The sequence below is a fragment of the Bos indicus genome, chromosome 19, assembly GCF_029378745.1.
Source record: "Bos indicus isolate NIAB-ARS_2022 breed Sahiwal x Tharparkar chromosome 19, NIAB-ARS_B.indTharparkar_mat_pri_1.0, whole genome shotgun sequence".
NCBI lineage: Eukaryota > Metazoa > Chordata > Mammalia > Artiodactyla > Bovidae > Bos > Bos indicus.
The window spans coordinates 52773135-52796628 of NC_091778.1; the positions used below are offsets into that span (position 1 = coordinate 52773135).

General features: G+C 58.8%; 1 protein-coding gene across 3 annotated transcripts; it reads left to right on the top strand.

Moving 5' to 3' along the window:
* The first annotated feature begins 4497 nt into the window (after positions 1-4497).
* On the top strand, positions 4498-20782 carry CEP131 (centrosomal protein 131). Of its 3 annotated transcripts, none has more exons than XM_019982343.2 (26): positions 4498-4721; positions 7161-7349; positions 8103-8212; positions 8663-8777; positions 9076-9203; positions 9424-9540; positions 10016-10171; positions 11419-11536; positions 11890-12006; positions 12207-12357; positions 12877-12971; positions 13419-13601; positions 13968-14144; positions 14223-14348; positions 14458-14583; positions 15638-15754; positions 16182-16284; positions 16986-17187; positions 17531-17638; positions 17726-17843; positions 18162-18236; positions 19093-19235; positions 19314-19491; positions 19579-19775; positions 20491-20551; positions 20630-20782. In XM_019982343.2, exons 2-26 carry the CDS (start codon positions 7176-7178, stop codon positions 20702-20704), a joined length of 3270 nt encoding a protein of 1089 aa, XP_019837902.2. In that variant the 5' UTR covers positions 4498-4721; positions 7161-7175; the 3' UTR covers positions 20705-20782. The 3 variants fall into 3 exon arrangements, with proteins under 3 accessions (XP_019837902.2, XP_019837900.2, XP_019837903.2); XM_019982341.2 differs by lacking the exon at positions 4498-4721 and adding an exon at positions 4728-4851; XM_019982344.2 differs by lacking the exons at positions 4498-4721; positions 11890-12006 and adding an exon at positions 4728-4851.
* The last annotated feature ends 2712 nt before the right edge of the window (positions 20783-23494 follow it).

Sequence of the window (23494 nt, forward strand, 5' to 3'; positions counted from 1 at the left end):
ATCCTATGCCTAATAGTTTGGCAAGAACACAGGCTGTTGAGTAAAGCTGAATTGTATTTTCATATACGAGTGATACATGATTGGACATTTACATTTTAAAATCTGCTATTGGGACGTCCCTGGTAGGGGAGGATTCCACATGCCATGGAGCAACTAAGCCCCTGTGCCACAACTACTGAGCCATGCTCTAGGGCCCGCATGCCACAGCCACTAAAGCCCATGCATCTAGAGCCTGCACTCCACAACAAGCGGAGCCACCACCGTGAGAACGCAAGGAAGACTACCCACTGCCCGCCACAACTAGAGAGAGCCCGCAGTAGCAGCGAAGACCCAGTGTGGCCAAAAATAGACTTTATGATAGCATCCAAAACCTGAAATGATTAGCTATAAATCTAAGTGTGTGTGTGTGTGTGTATATATATATATATATGATGTGTATGCTGAAAAACACAAAAGACTGATGAAAGAAATCAATGAAGACCTACATAAATGGAGAGATACACTATAGATTGGAAGAGTTTACTGTTAAGATGTCAATTTTTCCCAAATTGATCTACAGATTTAACATAATTCCCATCTTGATTTTATTTTATTTTATTTTTTTTTTGGTAAATAGAAACAAACTGATCCTAAAAGCTACAACCAAAGTCAAAGCAATTAGAATAGCTAAGGAGGTTTTGAAAAAGCACACAGAGGGCTCACAGCACCGACTTTGAAAACGCTGTCCAGAAGCAGTAGTCAGCACTGGGGTGCGTGGAAGTTTAGATATAGATCAGTGGGCCAGTATAGACAATTCAGAAACAGAGCCACACGGCTATCGGCAGGTGGTTTTCCACAGGTGTCAAGGTAATTCAGTGGAGAAAGGATAGACTTCCAACACATAGTATTGAAACAACTGGAAGAAAATAATGAACCTTGGCCCCTTCTCATATCTTACACAGTATTTAAAGTGAGCCATAACCCTATCTAGAAGTTAAACTTCCAGAAGAAAACCTAGCAGAAAACGTTCTGTCCTTGGATTAGGCTTCTATGAGAGAGAAAAAGCACAAACTATAATAGAAAAAACTAGGCATCATCAAAGTTGAAGAACTTTACTTTGAATGACATGAGAACAAAAAGACAAGCCACAGACTGGAGAAGATGTTTGCAAATCACAACTCTTGGGAAGGATTTATATCAAGAACATATAAGGAACACTCCAAACTCAATGATAAAACAACCCCCAGTGTACAAAGTGGGTGAAAGATGTGGACGGACACTTTGCCAAAGGAGATATATGGATATCGGACAGAGAAGCACACAGATAGTTTCTCAACATTGTTAGGGAAATGCCGTTGAAGACCATGCGGAATACCACTACACACCTATTTTAGTATTTTTTAAGAATATTTTAGTTGCAGCATTCGGTCTCTTCATTGTGTCAAGATCTTTTGATGCAGTGTGTGGATTTAGTTGGCTCCAAGGCCTGTGGGATCTTCCTTGACTAGGGATCAAACCTGTGTCCCCTTCATTGCAAAGAGGATTCTTAACCATTGGACCACCAGGGAAGTCCTGACACCCATTAATATTTGTATTAAAAATAATTTAAAAATCCAGTAATACCAAGTGTGAGGCCAAGGGGGATCAAATGGAATTCACAGGCTGCTGGTGAGAATGCAGCATTAATAAAAAGATGCATTGCCTTCGGGAAAAGTTTGGCAGTATCTTAGAAAGTTAAACACCTACCTACCTACCATACAATTCAGCAGTCCCTCCTAAGTATTTACCCAGGTGACATGAAAACTTAAGTTCATACAAATGTTTAAAAGTGAATGTTTACAACAGTTCCATTCATAATTGCCCGAAACCCGAAACAACCCTTAAGTCCTTGGGTTGCTGTGTAATAAAGGATGGTTCATCCACACCGTGGAATACTAGTTAGCAATGAAGAAAAGAGGAACAGGGAAGGCTCATGTAACTAAGTGAAGGAAACCAGACTCAAAATGGTACACACCACAGGACTGCATTTCCAAGACTCTGGAAAAGGCAAACCATAGTGACAGACTGACAGACGACAGATTGGAGGTGACTGGGACAAGGGGTGGGGAGGATTTGGCTACCAAAAGGCAGCCCGTGGTTTGGGGAGGGGAGAGAATGTTCTGTGCCTTGTTTGTGGTGGTAAAACAGCTCTCTGTGTGTGTGTGCTTAGTTGCTCAGTCAATTCCAACTCAGCGACCCCATGGACTGTAGACCAGGCTCCTCTGTCCGTGGGGATTCTCCAGGCAAGAATACAAGTTGCCATTTCCTCCTCCAGGGATCTTCCCTGGGATTGAACCCAGGTCTCCCGCATTGCAGGGGGATTCTTTACCATCTGAGCCACCAGGGAAACCTAAACAGCTCTCTGCGTCATCAAAACTCAGCTGTACACCCCAAAATATGATTTTTATTGATATAAATTAGAATTTTTTGAAGTATAAAGAGTATTTGATTTATAAAAATGGGACAAAAAGGAGCAATGTGCTATTTGTTATTTTGAAGGGGAAAATGTTGGTGAGACCAGAAGCTTCGTGGAAGAGAGGGGGCTTTCCTGGTGAAGGGATCACAGAAGGGGGGCGTAGCGTAGCTACCGGGTAGCGCTGAGCTGGGTGTGCCAGGTCCACCTGTGTACTGGGAAGGACGCACAATGCAGGTAGGGAAACATGCAGGACGCCGAAGAGGAGGTCCTGCCAGCGGGACGACAGGCTGGCTCCAAATAGGAAAAGGAGTACGTCAAGGCTGTATATTGTCACCCTGCTTATTTAACTTATATGCAGAGGACATCATGAGAAACGCTGGACTGGAAGAAACACAAGCTGGAATCAAGATTGCTGGGAGAAATATCAATAACCTCAGATATGCAGATGACACCACCCTTATGGCAGAAAGTGAAGAGGAACTCAAAAGCCTCTTGATAAAAGTGAAAGTGGAGAGTGAAAAAGTTGGCTTAAAGCTCAACATTCAGAAAACGGAGATCATGGCATCTGGTCCCATCACTTCATGGGAAATAGATGGGGAAACAGTGGAAACAGTGTCAGACTTTATTTTGGGGGGCTCCAAAATCACTGCAGATGGTGACTGCAGCCATGAAATTAAAAGACGCTTACTCCTTGGAAGGAAAGTTATGACCAACCTAGATAGCATATTCAAAAGCAGAGACATTACTTTGCCAACAAAGTCTGTCTAGTCAAGGCTATGGTTTTTCCAGTGGTCATGTATGGATGTGAGAGTTGGACTGTGAAGAAGGCTGAGTGCCAAAGAATTGATGCTTTTGAACTGTGGTGTTGGAGAAGGCTCTTGAGAGTCCCTTGGACTGCAAGGAGATCCAACCAGTCCATTCTGAAGGAGATCAGCCCTGGGATTTCTTTGGAAGGAATGATGCTAAAGCTGAAACTCCAGTACTTGGGCCACCTCATGCTAAGAGTTGACTCATTGGAAAAGACTCTGATGCTGGGAGGGATTGGGGGCAGGAGGAGAAGGGGACGACAGAGGATGAGATGGCTGGATGGCATCACTGACTCGATGGACGTGAGTCTGAGTGAACTCCAGCAGTTGGTGATGGACAGGGAGGCCTGGCGTGCTGCGATTCATGGGGTCGCAAAGAGTCGGACACGACTGAGCGACTGAACTGAACTGAACTGCCAGTGGGGACAGTGGTCTGGACGTGAGAAACGATAGGAAACAACCTCCAGGCGGTGGGAGGGCGGGCGGTGGGGAGTGGAGGTGGGGGATTAAAACTTCGGAGAAGGAGGCAAAAAAAAAAAAAAAAAAAAAAAGGCGGTGGGGGGGGGGGCAGGATGGCATTGTCAAGACAGGAAAAGAACAGAAAAAAAAAAAAAAAAAAGGACAACGCCGCCACCGCGCGGTCTTGGGTGTAAGGAGGGGAGCCGGCATTAAGGGTGAGGGTAGGTGTCAGGGTCGCCCGAGGAAGGGCCCCTATTGACAGGCGGGCCTTCCTGGGACTCGCGGGTCCAGACCCCAAAACGGAGCTTTCAGAGGGTAACTGGACCCAGGTGTCCAGACGAGTCTGGGCAAGGAGGGAGCTCGGGTACCGCGCGAGAGCCCAGGGACCGCGTGGGATCCGCGGGACGGCATGGGAGCTAGGGGGACGACGCGGCCTGGGACTGAGTGGGAGCACGGAAGGCTGGCTGGGCCCACGGTAAGAAGAAGCGCGGAGCTACCCTGCGCACTCCACGGCCCTCCCCACGCGCCGTCCCTTTCTCCTCGTCGCCCACCCCTTCTCAGAGGCTCCGCCTAGGGCCCGCCCCACCGCAGCCAAGGCCCCGCCTCCCGCGGCCATATCCAATCGGCAGCCCGCCGCCACCACAGGCACCACCCCAGCTCCCTGCGGCTCCTCCCACGGTTGAACTTCTCGAAGGACAGCCGAGTCACCCAATGAACTCCCGGAACGTCCGGAGTGGGCGGCCGGAGAGCCAATCCAGAAGGGGCGCGGGCAGGAAAGGCGGGCCTCCGTGACGGACGGGGAGGAGGTTCTAGGCTGTTTGGTTGCTAGCTGCCGCTGCTCGCCCGACCGCTTCATTGTCACCGGGCCTCGTAGTCAGCGCCGGGGCCTGGGGGCGCGAGGGCGCGAGGTCCCGAGGTCGTCGGCCCGAAGCCTAGGCTCCCCGTGTCTCCACTTGGAGGGCCCCGCGCATCCCTCGCCGTTCGGTCCTACAGGCCCCGAGTTCCAGGCCCGACTCACGCAGGTGAGAGGGTCCCTGTGCAATTGGGGTGGCCCCCGCAGGTGAAGAATCTCCAGGACCGGCGCACAAGGGCTGGCCCACGCAGATGAGGGGATCCTGGCCCGCGCAGGGAGGGGCATCCCGGGCTGTGCAGGTGAGGTGGAACGTGCCGGTGAGTGGGCCTCGTGCCAGTGAGAGGGGGCTCGTGCCAGTGAGGGCGTCCCCGCGCCGGTGAGGTGGTCCTGGGCCCGCCTAGGTGGGGAGGCCAGCGCAGGTGAGGGGGCCTGGCACTCACACAGGTGAAGAGGTCCATGCAGGTGAGGTGGGTTCTCGTGCAGTTTAGGGTACCCAGACGAGGGGGAAGATGCAGGTAAGAGCCCCTCAGCGCCCCCACACAGGTGAGGAGGGGCTCATGCCCCAGGGCCCGTGAGCTCCTACCGCTTTCCTGGGAGGATGATCTCCCTGCCTTGAGCCAAACCCCAGGGACATGGGGAGCTGCCTGCAGGGAAACTTCCTGGGGTTCTGGGACAGCTCATCCTGAGAGGTCCAGGTGGAGGCTCTGGACACCACCTTCAGATCCTGGGAGGGACACCTCTGTATGCAAGATGAGGTCTAGTCTGGAGGGTTCCATGGAGAGGTTTTGTTTACCATCCCAGAGCCCCCCACACTCCTTGCTGCTCAAGGGTGCCAGCCCCTCGAGTGGGCCCAGTTAGGCTGGGTGTGGCTGGTGCCTGGAAGAGAGGAGGGTGTTAAATTTCACTCACACTACCGGAAACACATACCCAAAGACACTGGCCTAGTGAGTGGCAGGGACAGCCTCTGCCTTCACTCTGGAGAGTAGGGGCCAAAGCCTCTGCTGTGGGTGTTGGGGCTGAAGGAGGCTGCAGTGCTGAACCTGGGTGATGATGGTGTGTGCCCGCTGGCCCACCAGAGTCCTCTATGCCATGGAGGGCCATGCTCATTCCTTTCTGGTCCCTCCTGGTGCCAGCTCATCCCCTCTGGTTACCTGAGCACGTGCCACATGCCAGATTCTGGGGTTGCAGGGTCCCCACTCTCGTGGACCTTACATTCTTACGAGGGCATCCGGCAGTGCACAGACCAACCTGTGTGGGCAGGTGGCCAAGGGAGACAAGGGAAGCAGGATGTTGGAGTGAGGAGTGACAGGGACGGGCAGTCCTCTGAGTTGGGGGGGCAGGGGCGCCTCAGGACATCCCAGGGAAGGGTCTCAAGCAGATCGAAGGAGGGAAAGGGAGGCAGTGAGGAGGTCACAGAGAACAGGGTCAGGTCTTAGAGGCGTTGTTCTCAGTCCGGGTCTGCTGACTTGATTCCTCCTGCCTGAGTGTCCTCCCGCCCTGATCTGAGACCCGGTTCAGAAAGATCAGCTAAGGATGCCTTGTGGGGAGAGGCTAGGCTGGTCAGGCAGGGCCAGAGGAGGGGTTGCCGTAGTTTTTCAGTCTGAGGAGATGGGGGCTCAGGCGGGGTTGTGGAGGGAAGGGACTGACGCGAAAGGGGCACTGGCTAGGTGCCTGAGGGGGTGGGGGCGGAGGTGAGAGGCGGAAGAGGTCAGGATGACACTTGAATCTTTGGTCTGAGCCAGTTTCAGAAAACACCCACTGGGGAGGGGCAGCTGGAGGTGGCAGTCAGGAGTCTGTTTGGGTCTGAGGTGCCATGTACTCCATGGTCAGCTAAGCTGGGAACTAGGGGATAAGGGGGTGGTGAGAGGTATGCCTGTGGGAACCGGCCATGCAGAGATGGTGTTTGACTCCAGGAGGCCAGAGGCTGTCCCCTAGGATAGAGGGAAGAGGCCCAGGGTTGAGCAGTCGGATGGGAAGGGCCAGCAATGTACAGTGAAAGTGCCACCCTAGGAGGGAAGGAGGGGAACCTCAACACGAGAGTAGATGCTGCCTCCCAGGAGCTCGTGGGTATTCTGGATGGTTCTAAGGAGACAGAGGGAGAGTTCCATGGCCAGATAAGTTTAGGGGCTTTAACAAATCCCAGTTTGAATATCGCCCGTGGGGTGCTCACCACAGGCCAGCCTCATGGCCACCTTGTCTGAACCTCATGATACCCTGTGAGGAGGCACTTTTGAAGGCCCATTTTATAGATGAGGAATACGGGGCCCAGGCAGGTAGAGTACCTGTCGTGGGATGAGGGCTCATACCTATGACTTTCAGCAGCCCAGGGTCACCCCCTGCAGTGCCCTTCCAGGGAGGGTCATCTTGACCCCAGGAAACCTCCTTTTGCTGTTAATGCTCAGTGTCCTGCTCTGCCACTTGCTTCTGCTCCTGATAAGGAGACAGCCACCGAGCAACAAGGGTCCTGGGCACGGCAGGCCTCTGGGGAGCTGAGCGGCACGCAGACTCGGACCCTCAGCCCTAGGCCCTTGCGGCCGAGCTGGAGAGGGCGTGCACACCACCTGGTCCCTCAGAGGACGCCTGCTCACCGCCCTTATTCTCTTCTCAGGGCCACCTGTCCACCATGAAAGGCTCCAGGGCCCTCAGCGGCCCCGAGGGCAGCCTGGAAGGTGTGGACTTGAGTCTGACAGGCCTCCCTCCACCCATGAACCGGCGCCCCAATAGTGCTTCCGCCACCAAGCCCATCACCCGCTCCATCTCCGTGGTCACGGGCAATGAGCCAAGGAGGAAGCTGTTGGTGAGTATTAGAGCTGGGTATCAGGTCTGGAGGCTATTCAGGGCCCCCTGTCTTGGGGTGGCGTCTGACTCCTGGGTAAGCTGCACACCTCAGCAGGCACCTTCATGTCCATTATCCCATTATCCCTGGGGCTATCCGGGGGCAGGAAGGACTCTGGCTCATAGACTAGGGAGCTGACTCACCAAGAGGTCGCTGCTAGGGTCACCTGGCCCCACATAGAGCCTAGATCCTGCCAGCACCAAGTCCTCCATCCCTCCTGTTCCAGTGTGTGATTCCTCTGTGAGGTTGATGTGTGGGAAAGGAGGAGCTCCTGGTGGCCTTGGACATACCGTGCAGGGCAGGCAGTCGGTGGCAGGTGGGTAGCCGGATGGCAGCAGGAACTCTGGGACGAGAGCTGCCATGGGGAGTGGACGGCCAGGCTCATTGGTGAGAAGGTGATGAGGAGGAGGGCAGCCTTTGCTGCGGTGCCTGGGCAGGCGTCACATGCCTCCCCTTGGACCTTCCACCTGCCAGGGGTGAGGCGCTCCCATTTCACATGAGAGGCCGGGGACCTGCCCCGCCTCAGCTGGACAAACCCAGGGCCCCCACGGTGTTCCCCCTCCCACCTGTCACCTGTTCCCCCTGCTCACCTGTCTACATGTGACCCAGGAGAGCCTCTCACTCAATCTGGGTCCAAGCCTGGCCTGGCCCTGAGTGGACTCACAAGGTCTGAAACCTCAGCCACACGGTCAGTTGCTTCCCTCCTTTTTGCAGGAGAACCCAGGGCCCGGAGGCTCCCGGGCCATTAACAACCTTCGCAGATCTAATAGCGCCACGCAGGTCAACCAGCCACAAGCCAACCAGGCATGGCCCAGCCCCCTCAGGTAACCTCTGACCCCCCAGGTACTCCCGTCCTGCTCTCCTGCCTCAGTTGGTCCTTCTCCCAGCCTCACCGGCGTGAGTGCTGGCTGGACAGGGGGCCAGCGCGGGGCAAGGCAGGCAGGATGAGTCTTGGCCTGTCATTTCCTGCGCAGAGATGTGAATCTCAAGGCTGCCCCCCCCACCACCCACCTGCTCCTCTCCCTTGTCTTTGTTGCGCTTTCCCTGGGGCTGTCATGGTGGCCACAGGACAGGGTGCGAGCGTCTCTTCCAGGAGTGGTTGTCAGAGCGGGGCTGAGAAGTGATATTTCATGCCACAAGCTTGGGAGTAGGAGATCCCATCAGTGACCTGGCCCCTCCTGTCCCCTTGTAAGATGAGTTCCCATCTGGATTCCTGGAGCCGGGCTCCCCAGGCCCTGTGACTGACCTTGCTTGCCATCCTCTCTGTGACTCAGGCCGGCAGAGCCCCCAGACTTCCTGACTCTCTTCGAGGGCAGCCCCAGTGGGAGAAAAAGGCCAGCCAGTCTGAGCAAAGCCTCCAGTGAGAAGGGAGCCACGTGGAATGTGCTGGTGAGGCTGCAGCTGAGCTGAGTCGACAGGCCGTCAGGCTGTTTCATTGGGGCTGACGCCTGGTTCTGACTTTGTTCTCACTGCCCTGCAGGACGGGCTGGTGGGGGGCAGGGGGCATCAGTGTTAGTTAGCCAGCTTTGACCACAGTGGTCAGTGTGAGGAGGAGCAAAGACCGTCCCAGCCTCTGGGTCCTCTCACAGCTCCCCATGTGTGGGTGAGGCAGTGGGGGCAGGGCAGGGGCCCTGCGTCAGAGGTGCGTGCAGCGGGGTGATGGACTGTTGCCTGTGTGCACCGACAGGATGACCAGCCCAGGGCCTTTACCTTGCCATCCGATGCCCAGAGTCCTGGAGCCCTCGACGTGCCAGTGGGCCCGAGGAGAAGAGAGTGCACGGTGCCCCTGGCCCCCAACTTCACCGCCAACAACAGGTACATTGGCTGCACCCTCACACCCTGGGTTCCACTTGGCCGAACAGCCTGATGGAGCTTCCCTGGGTCCTGCGAAGGGCCCCACCTTTGGGCATGGTGGCCGTGGAGGGGGCCCGGCAGGGACACTGGGACAGTGCCACAGTGAGCCCTGGCACCACCTGCGTGAATCGGGGGTCCTTTCCGAGCCTGAAGCCACCCCCACCCCCGTCTCTCCCGGCAGGAGCAACAAGGGTGCCGTGGGCAACTGCGTCACCACCATGGTGCACAACCACTACACCCCCTCAGAAAGGGTGCCGCCGCCCCCCAAGAGCTCCAACCGCACGGCTCCCTCCCTCAAGTAAGGCCCTGGCTGCACAGGCAAGCCCAGGCTCATCTTGATCTGGGGTTCCACTGAGCAAACCACAGCTGTCCCCCACGTCCCCTGTCCCCATCTGAGACCAAAGCCAAGGGGGACCTTGAGCAGGCTGAGCAGAGCAGCCCCACCCCCGGTCCCTCACCCTCACGTCCAGTGCATAGCATGCTCAGGTCAGGGACGGCCTATGGGTGTCGAGTCACCATCCGGCTCTGGGATCCTGCTGTTTTAAGTGTGGAGCCCTTTAACCCTGGGTGCCACCAGATGGGCCCTGGTGGGGGAGTAGGTGACCCTGAGGATGACCAGCATGTCAGAACAGGACCTCACCTGCTCCTGGGGTCCTCAGGCCCTGGGACAAGGCTAAGGCGGCTCCCCGAGCCACAGACAGAGCCGTCCCCTGGGAGCCGGGAGAGGGGGCCATGTTAGGCGGCTGTGAATCTTTCTCCCTCCTCCCGGTCAGCAACATTATCAAGGCAGCCACGGATGAGGGCGAGGGCAGCAGCCTCGGGAAGCCGCAGAAGAATGTGGCCCGCAGCAACCACGTGGTCCAGAATAACTCGGGGGGTACCACCGGCCTGCTCAGACGGAAGGAGGTGACCGAGGAGGAGGCTGAGAGGTGACCACCCCTGGGGCTGGGAGGAGGCCTGAGGTGCCAGGGAGAGAAATGTCCATTCAAGAATTGTTTTAAGATGACGCAGGCTGAAAAGACCACACGTTGTACAGTTCTCTTCATACAAAGCATCAACAAAAGCAGATCTGCAGAATCAGAAAGTAGAGCACTGGCTGGCTGGGGCCAGAGGAGCGCAGAGGGGGTCTTTTAGGATCAGTGGAAACATTCTAGAACTGGATCATGCCAGTGGTCATAGAGCTCTCTAAATTTACTAAAAATCATTGAATGGTATATTCCAAATGGGTAAGTTTTATAAGTATGTAATCACTTCAGTAAACTGCCAAGTAAGAAAACATTAAACAGAAGGAAGATAAAAAACTGCAAAGGTCAGAACACTGATGGCGCTGCGCCTGAAATCTGGCCCCTGGAGAGGGCGGGATGTGGGCGCAGTGGGATCTTCTGCTGTGGCTGCAGGTCTGTGACATGCTTGGTCAGAGCCTGGGCTCTGAGAGCCTCACCTGGCTGAGCAGTCATCACGGCTGTCCCAACAGAGCTCAGAACCAGGCCCTGGAAATGGGTGAGCGGGAGGAGCTGGGCAAGGCCCGGGTGTCCCCACTGGGACACCCCTCTGGGTGCATGTCCCACGGCCGGTGACCGCTCACATCCTGTATGGTCCATTAGCGCCTCTGCCAAGTGAATCGACAAGGGGTCCCGAGAGCCCAGATGAAGGCTTTGGGTTTAACCTGCTTTACTGAGTAAAATGTACACGCAACAGGGTGCCCCTCTTAGGGCGCAAGTTTATGAACTCAACACGTGTATAGTCGGAACAACATCACCCCCTACCCCAGGATCCCCTCACGCACCCTCCCCCAGCCCCTCCTGGCCAAGACCCTGGCCACACCAGCCTGTCCCCTCTAGTTTGCTTTCCCCGGTGGGCCATGCCTGGAGCCCCAGCCTGTGGCCCCCGTGCTCAGCCTGCAGGGCCTCTGACTTGTTACTCTTTGTCTCTGAGTAGTGTCATCATCAGGAGCACACAGCATTCGCCCACAGGTGGTGGTGGGCCTCTGGGTTCCTTTCGGTTTCTATTGATCATGAATAGTCTGTGGGGATGAGCTTTTCCATTTCCCCGGGGAACGCTGGCACTTGAAGAAGGGCTGCATGCACCGCCGCTTCTCTGCCCGCTGGGCCTCCTGGAGACCCAGGGAGGGAGGCTGTGACTCAGCCGCCTCCATCCTGACCCCGCTCTCTGGCAGGTTCATCCACCAGGTGAACCAGGCTGCTGTCACCATCCAGCGTTGGTACCGACACCAGGTGCAGCGGCGCCGAGCCGGAGCTGCCCGCCTGGAGCACCTGCTGGCGTCCAAGCGAGAGGTCAGTGTGGGTGTGTGAGCCACACTCTGAGGGGTGGGCGTGAATCCCAGGGGTCCTGCTGTGTACGGCAGGGTTTCGACCAGTGGGCTTGAACCTAGAATTGCCCCATGAGTCCACTTCATCTAGGGGGTCAGCTTCCTCCCTCCCGAATTGCTCGGTCACAGGACCTGGGTGCCGGGTCACCCCTGCTGAAACATGGGGTGGGTTTCTAGCTGGGAGGCAAAGCCATTTCCCATCTTCAGGAGCCGCTGACCACCTGAGAGAGGGGGGCTTGTCCTCTGTGGGGCAGGGAAATGGCAGGATGGGGCCACCCCATCTCTCCAGTCAAACCCACTGTGGCTTGGCTTCTGCAGGGGCAGCGGCAGCGGCTGGGAGAGGGGTCCCTCCTGGACCAACACCAACAGAGAGAGGCAGCTAGGAGGAAGGCCAGGGAGGAGAAGGCGCGCCAGGCCCGGAGGGCAGCCATCCAAGTGAGGGGGTGGCCTGAGCCACGTGGGGAGCCTGGCACTGAGGGAGGACCCTCTGTGCCAAGACCACTTGTGCTCCTGGGGACCCTGCTGCCCCCTTCCCCCAGACCCTGGGCACGGGGCCTTGGGCAGTGTGATTCGAGGAGGATGAGGGCCGGCCCTCTCCCCTGGCCCCAGCTGCTCACAAGGGCTCCCCACGACAGGAACTGCAGCAGAAGCGAGCCCAGAAATCAGGCAATGCTGACCTTGGGCCGCTGAAGGGGATGGGGGAGACGGAGAAGCCCCAGCCCACCCAGGAGCCAGCCATGAGGCCGGGGAGCACCACTCAGCAGACCCGCAAGGCCAATAACACTGGTGAGCAGGGCTGAGAGCCCAGAGGCTGCCCTGCCACCCACCCACCACTGCCTCCGGCTCTGTGTGTGGTCACCCCGATATGGTGACTTCCCCTGGAGTTATCCCTAAAAGCAGATGCCTCCTGCCCAGACCTCCCCATCCTTCCCCATCCCTCTCCCTCAGGGAGGCTCCTGGCTAAGAAGGTACAGCCTTTGCCAATGTCTCCTGGTGCCCTATGCCACTGCCCCATTGGCAGCTTCCACTCATGAATGAGTCTGCTCTCAGCAGACACCAGGCCCTGCTCCTCCACTCCTGTCCCAGTTACTCTGGACCTGGACACAGGGTCCTTTCAGAGCAGCTGCACCAACTCTGTGACCTCTCACTCCAGAAGGTCAGGGCTCCCCAGTGTCCCCACTGCTCCACGAGGTCCACCGTGGCGTGTGCGGTCCCAGGCCTGCCTCCCCTGTGCCTGGCTTCTTCCCAAGGGCTCCTCCATGTCTGCAGCCCCCTGGTGGGCTGACACTGTGTTCTGTTGTGCAGGGGCCAGCTTCCACACCGCAGGCTTGGAGGACGCCGGCCAGCCTGCCCTCGGCTCGTCCCCAGAGCCCCGGCAGCTCTCAGAGGACAAGCCTCAGGTCTCAGCACAGCCTTTCCAACCCTGCCTGCCTGCCTTCGGCTCTGGGGTGCATCGGTGCCGGGGTGGTTGGCACCTACCCCTTCGCTGCCCCTCCCTGGCTGTGGGGTCACTCACACCAGGAAAGGCAACCCAGGATGGGTCTTGTCAATCTAGCAGAAGGCTGGGGTCTCAATGGTTGCTCTGGAATCTCTCTGGGTATTCATGGATGCTGGGGTGGCACCACTACAGGCCAATAGAAAAGAGCTGGAAGCTCAGGTTAGGCATTCGCCAAAGCCTCCAGCCTCTGGAGACCCCTCCCACCAAGCCACCCTTTTTGTTTTCCTGGAGGTGGGGCGGGGCGGGTCGAGTTTAGTCCACGTGGCTGGGCAGGCACGTGCTCATGTGGAGAAAGCTTCACCCTTCTGTTCTCTGGTGGTCTCTGCCTCTAACGGCCCATCTACTGCAGGATGCCAGCCTCCAGGACGTGCCTGGTGAGGGCCTGGAGGGCATGGGCCGAGCTGGGAGCAGGGCTAAGTCAAAGGCAACCCTGGACGAGCTGCTGGACACGCTGAAGCTGCTGGAGCAGGAACCTGAACCGCTGCCCTGCCCCCGGGCCTACCACAAGGACAAATATGCCTGGACCGACGAGGTGACCATGGGTCCTGGCACTGCCCATTCAGGTCCCAGGGGTGCTTTGGGGGCCAGGGCAGTCCACCAGGCTCCTCTCTGCTCTAGTAAGGACCCTAACGAGGGCCAGATGGGACCTGATTGAATCTCCCCAGTTATCCCACGGCTCACTAAGGGTTAGGACCCTCAGAAGAACCCAGGAGTGGAGGTGGGATGGGTACTGCCTCTATGCCAGTGGTACCCCCTGCCAGGGTCTGGGGAGCTTGAGAGGCCCTCCCTCCAGACCAGGCCTTCCTCTACCCCAGGGGACCCTGAGCAGCTTCTGGAAGGCCGACCCAGAGTCCTCAACTGTCCAAACGGCCCCTAACCCTGCACCCCTCCTACGTAGGAGGATGATGCCAGCTCCCTGACAGCGGACAACCTGGAGAAATTTGGGAAGCTGAGTGCAGCCGCTGGCCCCCCTGAGGATGGGACCCTGCTTTCAGAGGCCAAGCTGCAGAGCATCATGAACTTCCTGGACGAGATGGAGAAGTCTGGGCAGGGCCGGCCGGCCTCAGCTCCTCAGGTGTGGAAGGGGTCTCCAGGGGGGACAGCAGGTCATTAGTGGGTGACCATGGCCTGCCTGACACAGCCACGTTCGCAGGGGCCCATGCCGGAGGAGGGGCTGGGGCGCCTGGAGCCTGCGTCCGAGGTCAGCACATCAGTGATGCGACTGCAGCTGGAGGTGGAGGAGAAGAAGCAGGCGATGGTGCTGCTGCAGAGGGCGCTGGTAACGTCCCCATCAGCACTGCATCTGTCCCCAGGGCCCCAGCCGGAGCAAGCCCCTGGCCTGACCCTTGAGGGCCTCGCCTCCGTCTCTTCTCCCGCACCCGCTACAGGCACAGCAGCGAGACCTCACCTTCCGGCGGGTCAAAGAGACGGAGAGGGAGCTGGGCCGGCAGCTGCGGCAGCAGAAGGAGCACTACGAGGCCACCATACAGCGGCACCTGTCCTTCATCGACCAGGTGGCGCTGCCTGGACGCGGGGCTCGGCACGGGTCAGGAGGACGGGACTGGGTTCCAGACCAGCTTGGGCTTGGTGGAAATTTCTGGACCCATAGGCCTCCCCTGTGGGCCTCCTTCTCTCTCTGTAGAAACAGACAGCAGCTCCCTCTGTGGAGACCAGGGCTGGTCCAACACACACCAGCCCCACGGTGCTGCCCCCCCGCCCCCCCCGCCATGATGCTCCCCACGGCCATAACCCTCCCCCGACCCATGGCCATGGTCCTCGACCCAGCATGGTGGGCAGGCAGCAGGAGCAGGTGGGCAGAGAATGTCCAAGGTGGGGTCCAGCCCTGCGGGGTCAGTCAGGACCAGTTGGTCCTCTGGGGGCCTGGGGACACACCCAGCAGGACAGACTCTGAACTTTCCTGTGCACGTGGACTCTCCTGGGGAGGCCACCCCTGGTCTGCGGGGGCTGGCGGGGCAGCCAGAGCTCTCCTGACAGGGTGGTGGAAGCTTCACGCCCACCCTGTGCTCAGCTGAGCTCCCGTTGGGTCCTTTTCTGAGGAAAACTCTGTGTGAGGGGTCTGTGGAGAGAGGACAGAGCCCAGAGGAACCAAGTGGCCTCCGGTGACCATTAGCTACACTCTGCTTGGCGGCCATAGGTGTCTGCAAATGAGGGGTCTGCCTGGAGTCCTCCACGAGTCTGGGTGCTGTCCTGGGGGCTTCGTGGAGACACCTTGGCAGGCAGTGGGCAGGCCCTTCTCCACAGGCCGGGTGACGGGGTTGACAGAATGACCCCCGTTCCAGGAAGCTCCTGGTGTGGCCACAGTCGGGGCCTTGTAGCCAAGGCACTGGCACTGTCCGAGCGCTGCTGACACCAGCCAGGTCCCAGAGGGATCAAGGCTTGGGCAGCTGTCGCCCTTGTCCATGTGTGTGCTCCCCAGGACTCAGGATCCTCCCTCAGACCAGGGGGCAAAGCAAGGCTCAGGATTTGGTGTGCGGGCCTCCTGGGTGAGGGGAGGCTGGGCCTCCTGGCCTCACAGGGCAGCAGCCTCACCTCCACCCCTGGTTGCAGCTGATCGAAGACAAGAAGGCTCTGGGCGAGAAGTGCGAGGCCCTGGTGGCTGAGCTGAAGCTGGGGGACCAGAGGCGCAAGGACAGGGAGGCCCAGCTGCAGGAGCAGCATGAGCTGGTGAGCCCTTTGCCCTCCCACCACCTGGCCCAGGCCTGGAGGCCCTGTGGGAGGGACCCCAGGACAGGCGGCCCCCGGCACCTCATTCCTTGGCCTCCGAGCTGCTTTCCCAAAGCTTGGCAAGTGGCTGACCCTGGGGTGGGGGCCGAGGGACTTTGGAGACTGCTCCTGTGTCACAGGTAAGGAGGTGTAGTTCAGAGGAGGTGACCGGGGACCTACCACAGCACTGGTCTTTGGTCAGAGGGACCCCGCTAACTCCTCCCAGCTTTCATCAGACAAGGACCGCGGTCCCTCGTGCGTCCTGCTTTGTCCAGGGTCACTGTTGAAAGGCTGCCTCCTGAAACCCACGGGCAGCCAGGAACAGGGTGTCTTTGCATCCTCCCGCTTCCTACAGCTCCTCTGTTGACTCCTGTTTCCTTGTTGATAGGAGATTAAGAAGCTCAAAGAACTCATGAGCGCCACGGAGAAAGTCCGCAGAGAGAAGTGGATCAATGAGAAAACCCGGAAGATCAAGGAGATCACGGTCAAAGGTAGGGGCCGTCGTGCTGGGAGCCACCACGTGGGCAGGACAGTCATGGGGGTCTCGAGTAAGGACAGTAGTTCCAGTCGCACGTGTGGCACAGAGACTTCCTAGGAAGCAGTGAGACCCAGGGATGGGCCTCACTGGTTCGAGGCTGGGAGGAGCAGGGGAGGCTGGTGGCACACGAGCTTGGCCACAGACCAGCGTCCTGACACAGGGCCCCGTCCAGGTTGGGGGCCTGGGCTCCCTTTGATGGGTCTTCTTGCCTCCTCCAGCTTCCAGGGGAGTGAGTGGGGTGGGGTGGGGTGGGGGGAGTGGTCTTGGTTGGGGGAGGATGGCTGCTCGTCTCCCACTCATAGAACCCTCTAAGGACTGGTGGGACAGCCCCAACTGTGCCTGCCCACCCCTGGCCCTCCTGCCCAGGACACCCTCCTCTGCAGTGACCCCTTCTTCCAGGGAGACTCTGCAGGCCAGAGCACCAAGGGGGGAGCCTCAGTGCGGTGGGCGGGGAGTGGCGCTGTGGGCACTGGTGGGCTCAGCTGTGCTTCAGGCTGGAGCCCCTGGAGGGGGTCTCCTGGCTGGTCCGCAGCCCTGGTGTCCCAGTGGGCAGAGGTCAGTGGTCCCACACAGTTCAGGTGGGCGCGGGGCAGGGCCCCTGCAGTGCAGTGGTGGACAGAGGTCCCGCAGCATAGTACTCCCCCCAACCCGCAGGCCTGGAGCCTGAGATCCAGAAGCTGATCGCAAAGCACAAGCAGGAGGTAAAGAAGCTCAAGGGTCTGCATGCGACAGAGCTGCTGCAGGCAGAGGAGCGCGCGGCGCAGCACTATGGCCGGCAGGCGGAGGAGCTCCGAGAGCACCTGGAGCGGGAGAAGGAGGCGCTGGGCCGGCAGGAGTGGGAGCGAGCCCAGCAGCGGTGGGGGTCCCGGGGACACTGGTGGGGGAGCGAGGCCTGGTGTGTGCACAGACTCCCAGAGTGAACAGTACCTGCTCCCTGGCAGCCTCCCTCCAGGGTCAGAGAAATCTGGGGCGGGGGGCGGGGCGGTTAGTGCAGGACACCGAGGGGCAGGACAGCTGTAACTGTACTGGGCAGTTCAGTTCCTAGGATGCGCTCTGGGGGGCGGCTGGGATGGACAGCGCGGGGACCACTGCTGGGTTCTGAGCTTGTCCTGGCTGCGCCTGCCCTGGGCCCCTGTGGTGTGAGGTGCTCCTGTGTCTGCCCCACCCCCCACCCCTGCCAATGAGTCCTGTGTCCACAGCTTCGAGCAGCACCTGGAGCAGGAGCAGCGGGCCCTGCAGCAGCAGCGGCGGCGGCTCTACAACGAGGTTGCGGAGGAGAAGGAGCGGCTTGGCCAGCAGGCCGCCAGGTACTGCGGGGCGGGGCCTAGCCCTGCCCATCCCTGCCCTGCCCAGCCTCATCTAGCCTCCCAGGACTGACCCCTGCTCACCTGCAGGCAGCGGGCAGAGCTGGATGAGCTGAGGCGGCAGCTAGAGGAGAGCAGCTCGGCGGGGGGCCGGGCCCTGAGGGCCGAGTTTGAGAAGGGGAAAGAGGAGCAGGAGCGCAGGCACCAGGTCAGCCCCGCCCCCGGCCCAGGCCCCGCCCCCAGCCCAGGCCCCGCCCCCAGCCCCTCCGCTTCCCTCTGGGCCTGCCTAGCAGGAAAGCACCCACCAGGGGTGGAGGAGGGCAACCGCCGGGACCAGCGTCCCACCTGCCACAGGGTAGCAGCTGCTTGAAGCACTGTGCCGAACCTGGTTTCACACTAGGAATCTCCCCAGCCAGCTCCCCACAAACCCTCAGCTTGACCTCAGGCCCATGCAGGCCCTGACAGACCCAGCTCTGGGTGGGGAGCGGCCAGGCAAGGCTGCTGTCACACTGTCGCCTGCCCCCAGATGGAACTGAAGGCCCTGAAGGACCAGCTGGAGGTGGAGAGACAGATGTGGGAAGCCAACTCCGCCAAGAAAGAGGTGGGAGGCGGGTGAGGCCGGGACGGGGTGGGGGCTTTCTTCCCTCTCCCCTCCTGCCCAGACTCAAAGCAGGCCTGTAGGCCCTACATCGGTGGCCTCCCCTTGGGCGGGTATGGGTTCTGGCTGCCTGGGGTTGGCGGTGTGATTCTGGCCATAGTTGAGTGAACTTCTAGCTGGGCATGGGAGAGACTGGGGGGCTGGAGTGGACCCCAGAGGATGGTGGTGGATGTTCTGAAAGTTGACAGGCTGACCCACAACCAGTGTGAGGGGCCCACTTGAGAGCAGGGCTCCCCTTATTCTCTCATGCCAATGTCCAGATAGGCTGTGGCACCACGCTCTCCTGTCCTGAAAGGAGGTGGTGGTGGAGAGGCACACAGGGGCCACACGAGCCATCAGCTAGGGGACAAAGCCTGAGTGTGGCCCAGTGGCCACCCTGTCCCCTTCCCACAGCCACGCATGGAGGGGTCCTCATATCTGTGGGATACGTTCCCAGACTTGGCTGAGTCAGAGGGCGTGGTGTGTTCAGCTAGATGGGATTTCCAGGTTGCCTTCCAAGAGGCTGCCCCGTTGATGCTCTCATTCCCGGGTGGGGGCCCCTGGCCGTGTGGGTGCCCCACCCTGCCCTCAGCAGCCAGATGAGGTCCCTTCTTTTATCAGGATCAGTTTGGCAGAAGACACGGTCTCTGAGTGGGAGAAGAACTAGGCTGTGCTGACAGTTCCCACTCAGGCCCCTGCTGGGTCCCGTGCTGGGTCCTGATGACAGGGCATGGCCCTCACCCCTGAGGACAGGTGAGGTCCTCAGCATCCTCCACCACCCTCAGCCAGCTCCCCCAGCCCCCATGTGCCTCCCCTGCAGGAAGCATGGTTGCTGAACCGAGAACGGGAGCTAAAGGAGGAGATCCGGAAAGGCCGGGACAAGGAGATTGAGCTGGTTATCCACCGGCTGGAGGCTGACATGACACAGGCCAGGGAGGAGAGTGAACGGGCTGCGGAGAACCGGTGAGGCCCCAAGAAGCCCAGAGCAAGGCCCAGAGATGGGCCACAGGGCTGCCCTGACCCAGCTTCTCCCGCCACCAGGGTCAAGCGCCTCCGGGATAAGTACGAGGCGGAGCTCTCGGAGCTGGAGCAGTCAGAGCGGAAGCTCCAGGAGCGGTGTGCGGAACTGAAGGGGCGCCTCGGGGAGGCAGAAGGGGAGAATGTGCGTCTGCAGGGCCTGGTGCGACAGAAGGAAAAGGAGCTGGCAGACGTGAAGGCGGTGAGCAGGTGGATCAGGCACCTGAGCCCTGGCCCCCAGCCCCCGCCATCCACTCACACTGTCCCTGTCGTCCCCCATGTCCCTCAGGTGAATGAGCAGCTGACTGGCGAGCGCAGCAGCCTCGCCCAGGTCCTTCGCCAGGAGTTCGCTGACCGGCTGGCGACATCCGAGGAGGAGAACCGGCAGACCAAGGCCGAGCTGGCTGAGCTGCGGGCCCGCCAGCGGCTGGAGCTGGAGCAGCTCACACGGGAGAAGCAAGCAGAGCTGGAGGAGGTTCATGGGAGGTGGGCTCCTGGGTTGACAGGGGTCCTGGGGAGCACAGGGCTGGGGAAGGCAGACAGGACCCTGTGGCTCCAAAGAGGATGCTGGGCCAAGGACGGTGAACGGCTGCGCTCCCTCCTTCCCGCTGATGCGGAATGCGTCCATCAGCCGCAGCCAGGGGCTCCCTGCTTGAGGCTCGGTTGTCCTCTCTGTGTGATGCTGGCCCCAGGGCCTGGGAGGAAGCCAGCCATCCCAAACCAGGGCAGGTGCCCCACCTGTGGGTGTCCAGAGAGGAGCTCCCTGGCCCTTGGCCCCTTGGGACCGGGTGGAGTGGGTGCTATGCAAATAGGCTGACCCCTCCTCCCCTCCCCACCAGCTATCCCTTAGTCCTTCCCAGGTCTCTGGCCTCTCACCCCTGCTCCGTGGGTGCTCTTTGAGGCAGGCATATGGTGGAGGCTTCCTGGCCTCCTCTCAGCAGGGAGCCCTTCCCAAAGGGTGTGGCTTCACATGGGGTCAGCTGTGGGGTCACAGATCCTGTTGTCAGCTCCTCCAGGCCGCGCAGTGCCCAGTCAGCAGGACTGGGATGGGCTGGGCCGGACAATAGCTCCTCCTGCTCTTTGGTGGGAGTGGGGCGGGGGTGGAGATCTCCCACCACCCACCCTGGCGCGCTCAGCTACAGGCTGGCCTGGGGGTCTGGCTCGGCCACTGCGCTGAAGCACCCCGTGCACTCCCCCGCAGGGTGAAGATGGCCCTGGCAAAGAAGGAGGAGGCTGTGAGCAGCCTCCGGAAGCAGCACCAGGTGGGTGCCCACTGCTGGCCTGCCTGAGGGGTGGGGTGGGGTGGCCCTGGCCTGACCAGGGTGCACCGGGTGTTGTAGGCTGCGATGAAGCGGGCTGAACACCTGGAGGAGCTGCTGGAGCAGTGCAGGCGGCCATTTCCGAGCGCCAAGTGACCACCGGCTGCCACAGGCTGCGGCTACCCTGCGGGACACTGAGGCTGCGTGGTAACAGTAAAGAGGTGTCTTTTAATACTTTGCGTGACCCTGACTCGTCTCTCCTGGTCTGGGGCCTGGGGTGGTGGGGATGGAGGCTCCTCGAGGCCAGGTGTGGGGTACCCAGCCCAGCTTTGCTCTCAATCTGTGCCCCCACCCCGACGTTTCCTGCCTGGCCCTGCAGTTCCCCAGCTTGGGCCCTAGACCCCAAGCAGAGGGAATGGCCCTCTGTTCCGGCCTGGGCCTGGACGAGCCCTGTGACACTTGTGCCCCCTTGCTGAACCCCCCCCCCCCCCCCACAGGGAAGGCACTCTGAGCCTCCTCCCCAACCCTTGCACAGGCTGCTGTTCTTGCTTTCATGGCTAGAAAACCAGCCAGCCTCCCTGAGGCCCTGTCCTTCCTTCCCCCAGTCAGGACACTCCCTGGAGGTGTGACAGCCTGGAGCCCTGAACCAGCCTTGCCCTGAGAAGGGTAGAGACCTATCCTGGAAGGGCTGGGCAAGGGAGCTAGAGGGCAGCAAAGGGGAGGCTCCTCCTCTGGGGACTCACCTCCCCCTCCCCCCTGCCAGGCACTCTGCCACTGCAACTACCCTGGCCGAGGGTGCTAGGCCAGGCCACTGGGGAGAGCTGGCACTTGTGGGGTTGCAGGGGCTGGCCCTGGTGGAGGTGGTGCCCCTCCTGCACTCTCAGAAGGTCCTGGGGGTTGGGCTCTCACTGGCATGGGTCCCGGCAGCAGTCACTCTCAGTCTTGACAGCCACAAGGGCAGAGCCAGACTCCCCACAGGCCTGAAGGAGCTCACAGGAGCGCTGACCCGAGGCCCTCCTGGCACCCCTGTCCCTGCCTTGGGGTGTTGGGGCCCCAGTTTCCTCATCTGCACAGGACGGCTGCTTCCTTCCTTCGTGCCAGAGCTGATTGCTCGCAGAACCTGGGGCTGGAGCCAGATGCAGCAGTGAAAGAGCAGGGCCGCCCCGGGCCCGGCCCTTCCTGGCTTCAGATGCTGGGCCTGCCCCTCCCCAACAAGCGGCCACACAGGCAGAGGGAGCTGGCTGCTTGCTGGTCTCCAGGCCGGGGGCCCTGGGGACTGGGCAGGGACCAGCTCTGGGAGAAGCAGCCTGTTCTGACATACTTTTGGGTCCTCTAATCCTCCCCCAAAATATAGTTTTAGCTGAAGCTGTTATTGGGAGTTGCTAGGGGGAGACAGCTGTAAATTACTAAACTATAGTATTTTTGCAAGCGAGGTTTTCAGCACAAGGGAAGACAGACACTTGGGGGTGGCTTTCAGAGAGAGTTGGTGGGACAGGGGGATGGCCTTCTTGACAGCCAGAGAAGCAGCCAGGAAATGGACAGTGGTGGCTTTCCTATGAGGAAGATGGTGCCTGACTCCCCACATTCTGATTTACAGCTTTTCATTCATCTCTTCATTTGTTTGTTCATCCATCCATTCATTTTTCTGTTCAGAGAACAGGCTGGGTGCCCTTCTGTACCAATTTCTGCATCTTACACTCTCTCACCTCTTCAGTTCAGTTCAGTCGCTCAGTCGTGTCCGACTCTTTGCAACCTCATGAATCGCAGCACGCCAGGCCTCCCTGTCCATCACCAACTCTCGGAATTCACTCAAACTCATGTCCATCGAGTCCGTGATGCTATCCAGCCATCTCACCCTCTGTCGTTCCCTTCTCCTCCTGCCCCCAATCCCTCCCAGCATCAGGGTCTTTTCCAACGAGTCAACTCTTCGCATGAGGTGGCCAAAGTATTGGAGTTTCAGCTTTAGCATCAGTCCTTCCAATGAACACCCAGGACTAATCTCCTTTAGGATGGACTGGTTGGATCTCCTTGCAGTCCAAGGGACTCTCAAGAGTCTTCTCCAACACCACAGTTCAAAAGCATCAATTCTTTGGAGCTCAGCTCCAAATTCTTCACAGTCCAACTCTCACATCCATACATGACCATTGGAAAAACCATAGCCTTGACTAGATGGACCTTTGTTGGCAAAGTAATATCTCTGCTTTTCAATATACTGTCTAGGTTGGTCATAACTTTCCTTCCAAGGAGCAAGCGTCTTCCAACTTCATGGCTGCAATCACCATCTGCAGTGATTTTGGAGCCCCGCAAAAAATAAAGTCTGACACTGTTTCCCCATCTATTTCCCATGAAGTGATGGGACCAGATGCCATGATCTTAGTTTTCTGAATGTTGAGCTTTAAGCCAACTTTTTCACTCTCCTCTTTCACTTTCATCAAGAGGCTTTTTAGTTCCTCTTCACTTTTTGCCATAAGGGTGTCATCTGCATATCTGAGGTTATTGATACTTCTTCTGGCAATCTTGATTCCAGCTTGTGCTTCTTCCAGCCCAGTGTTTCTCATGATGTACTCTGCATATAAGTTAAATAAGCATGGTGACAATATACAGCCTTGACATACTCCTTTTCCTATTTGGAACCAGTCTATTGTTCCATGTCCAGTTCTAACTGTTGCTTCCTGATCTGCATATAGGTTTCTCAAGAGGCAGGTCAGGTGGTCTAGTATTCCCATCTCTTTCAGAATTTTCCACAGTTTATTGTGATCCACACAGTCAAAGGCTTTGGCATAGTCAAAGCAGAAATAGATGTTTTTCTGGAACTCTTGCTTTTTCGATGATCCAGCGGATGTTGGCAATTTGATCTCTGGTTCCTCTGCCTTTTCTAAAACCAGCTTGAACATCTGGAAGTTCACGGTTCACGTATTGCTGAAGCCTGGCTTGGAGAATCTTGAG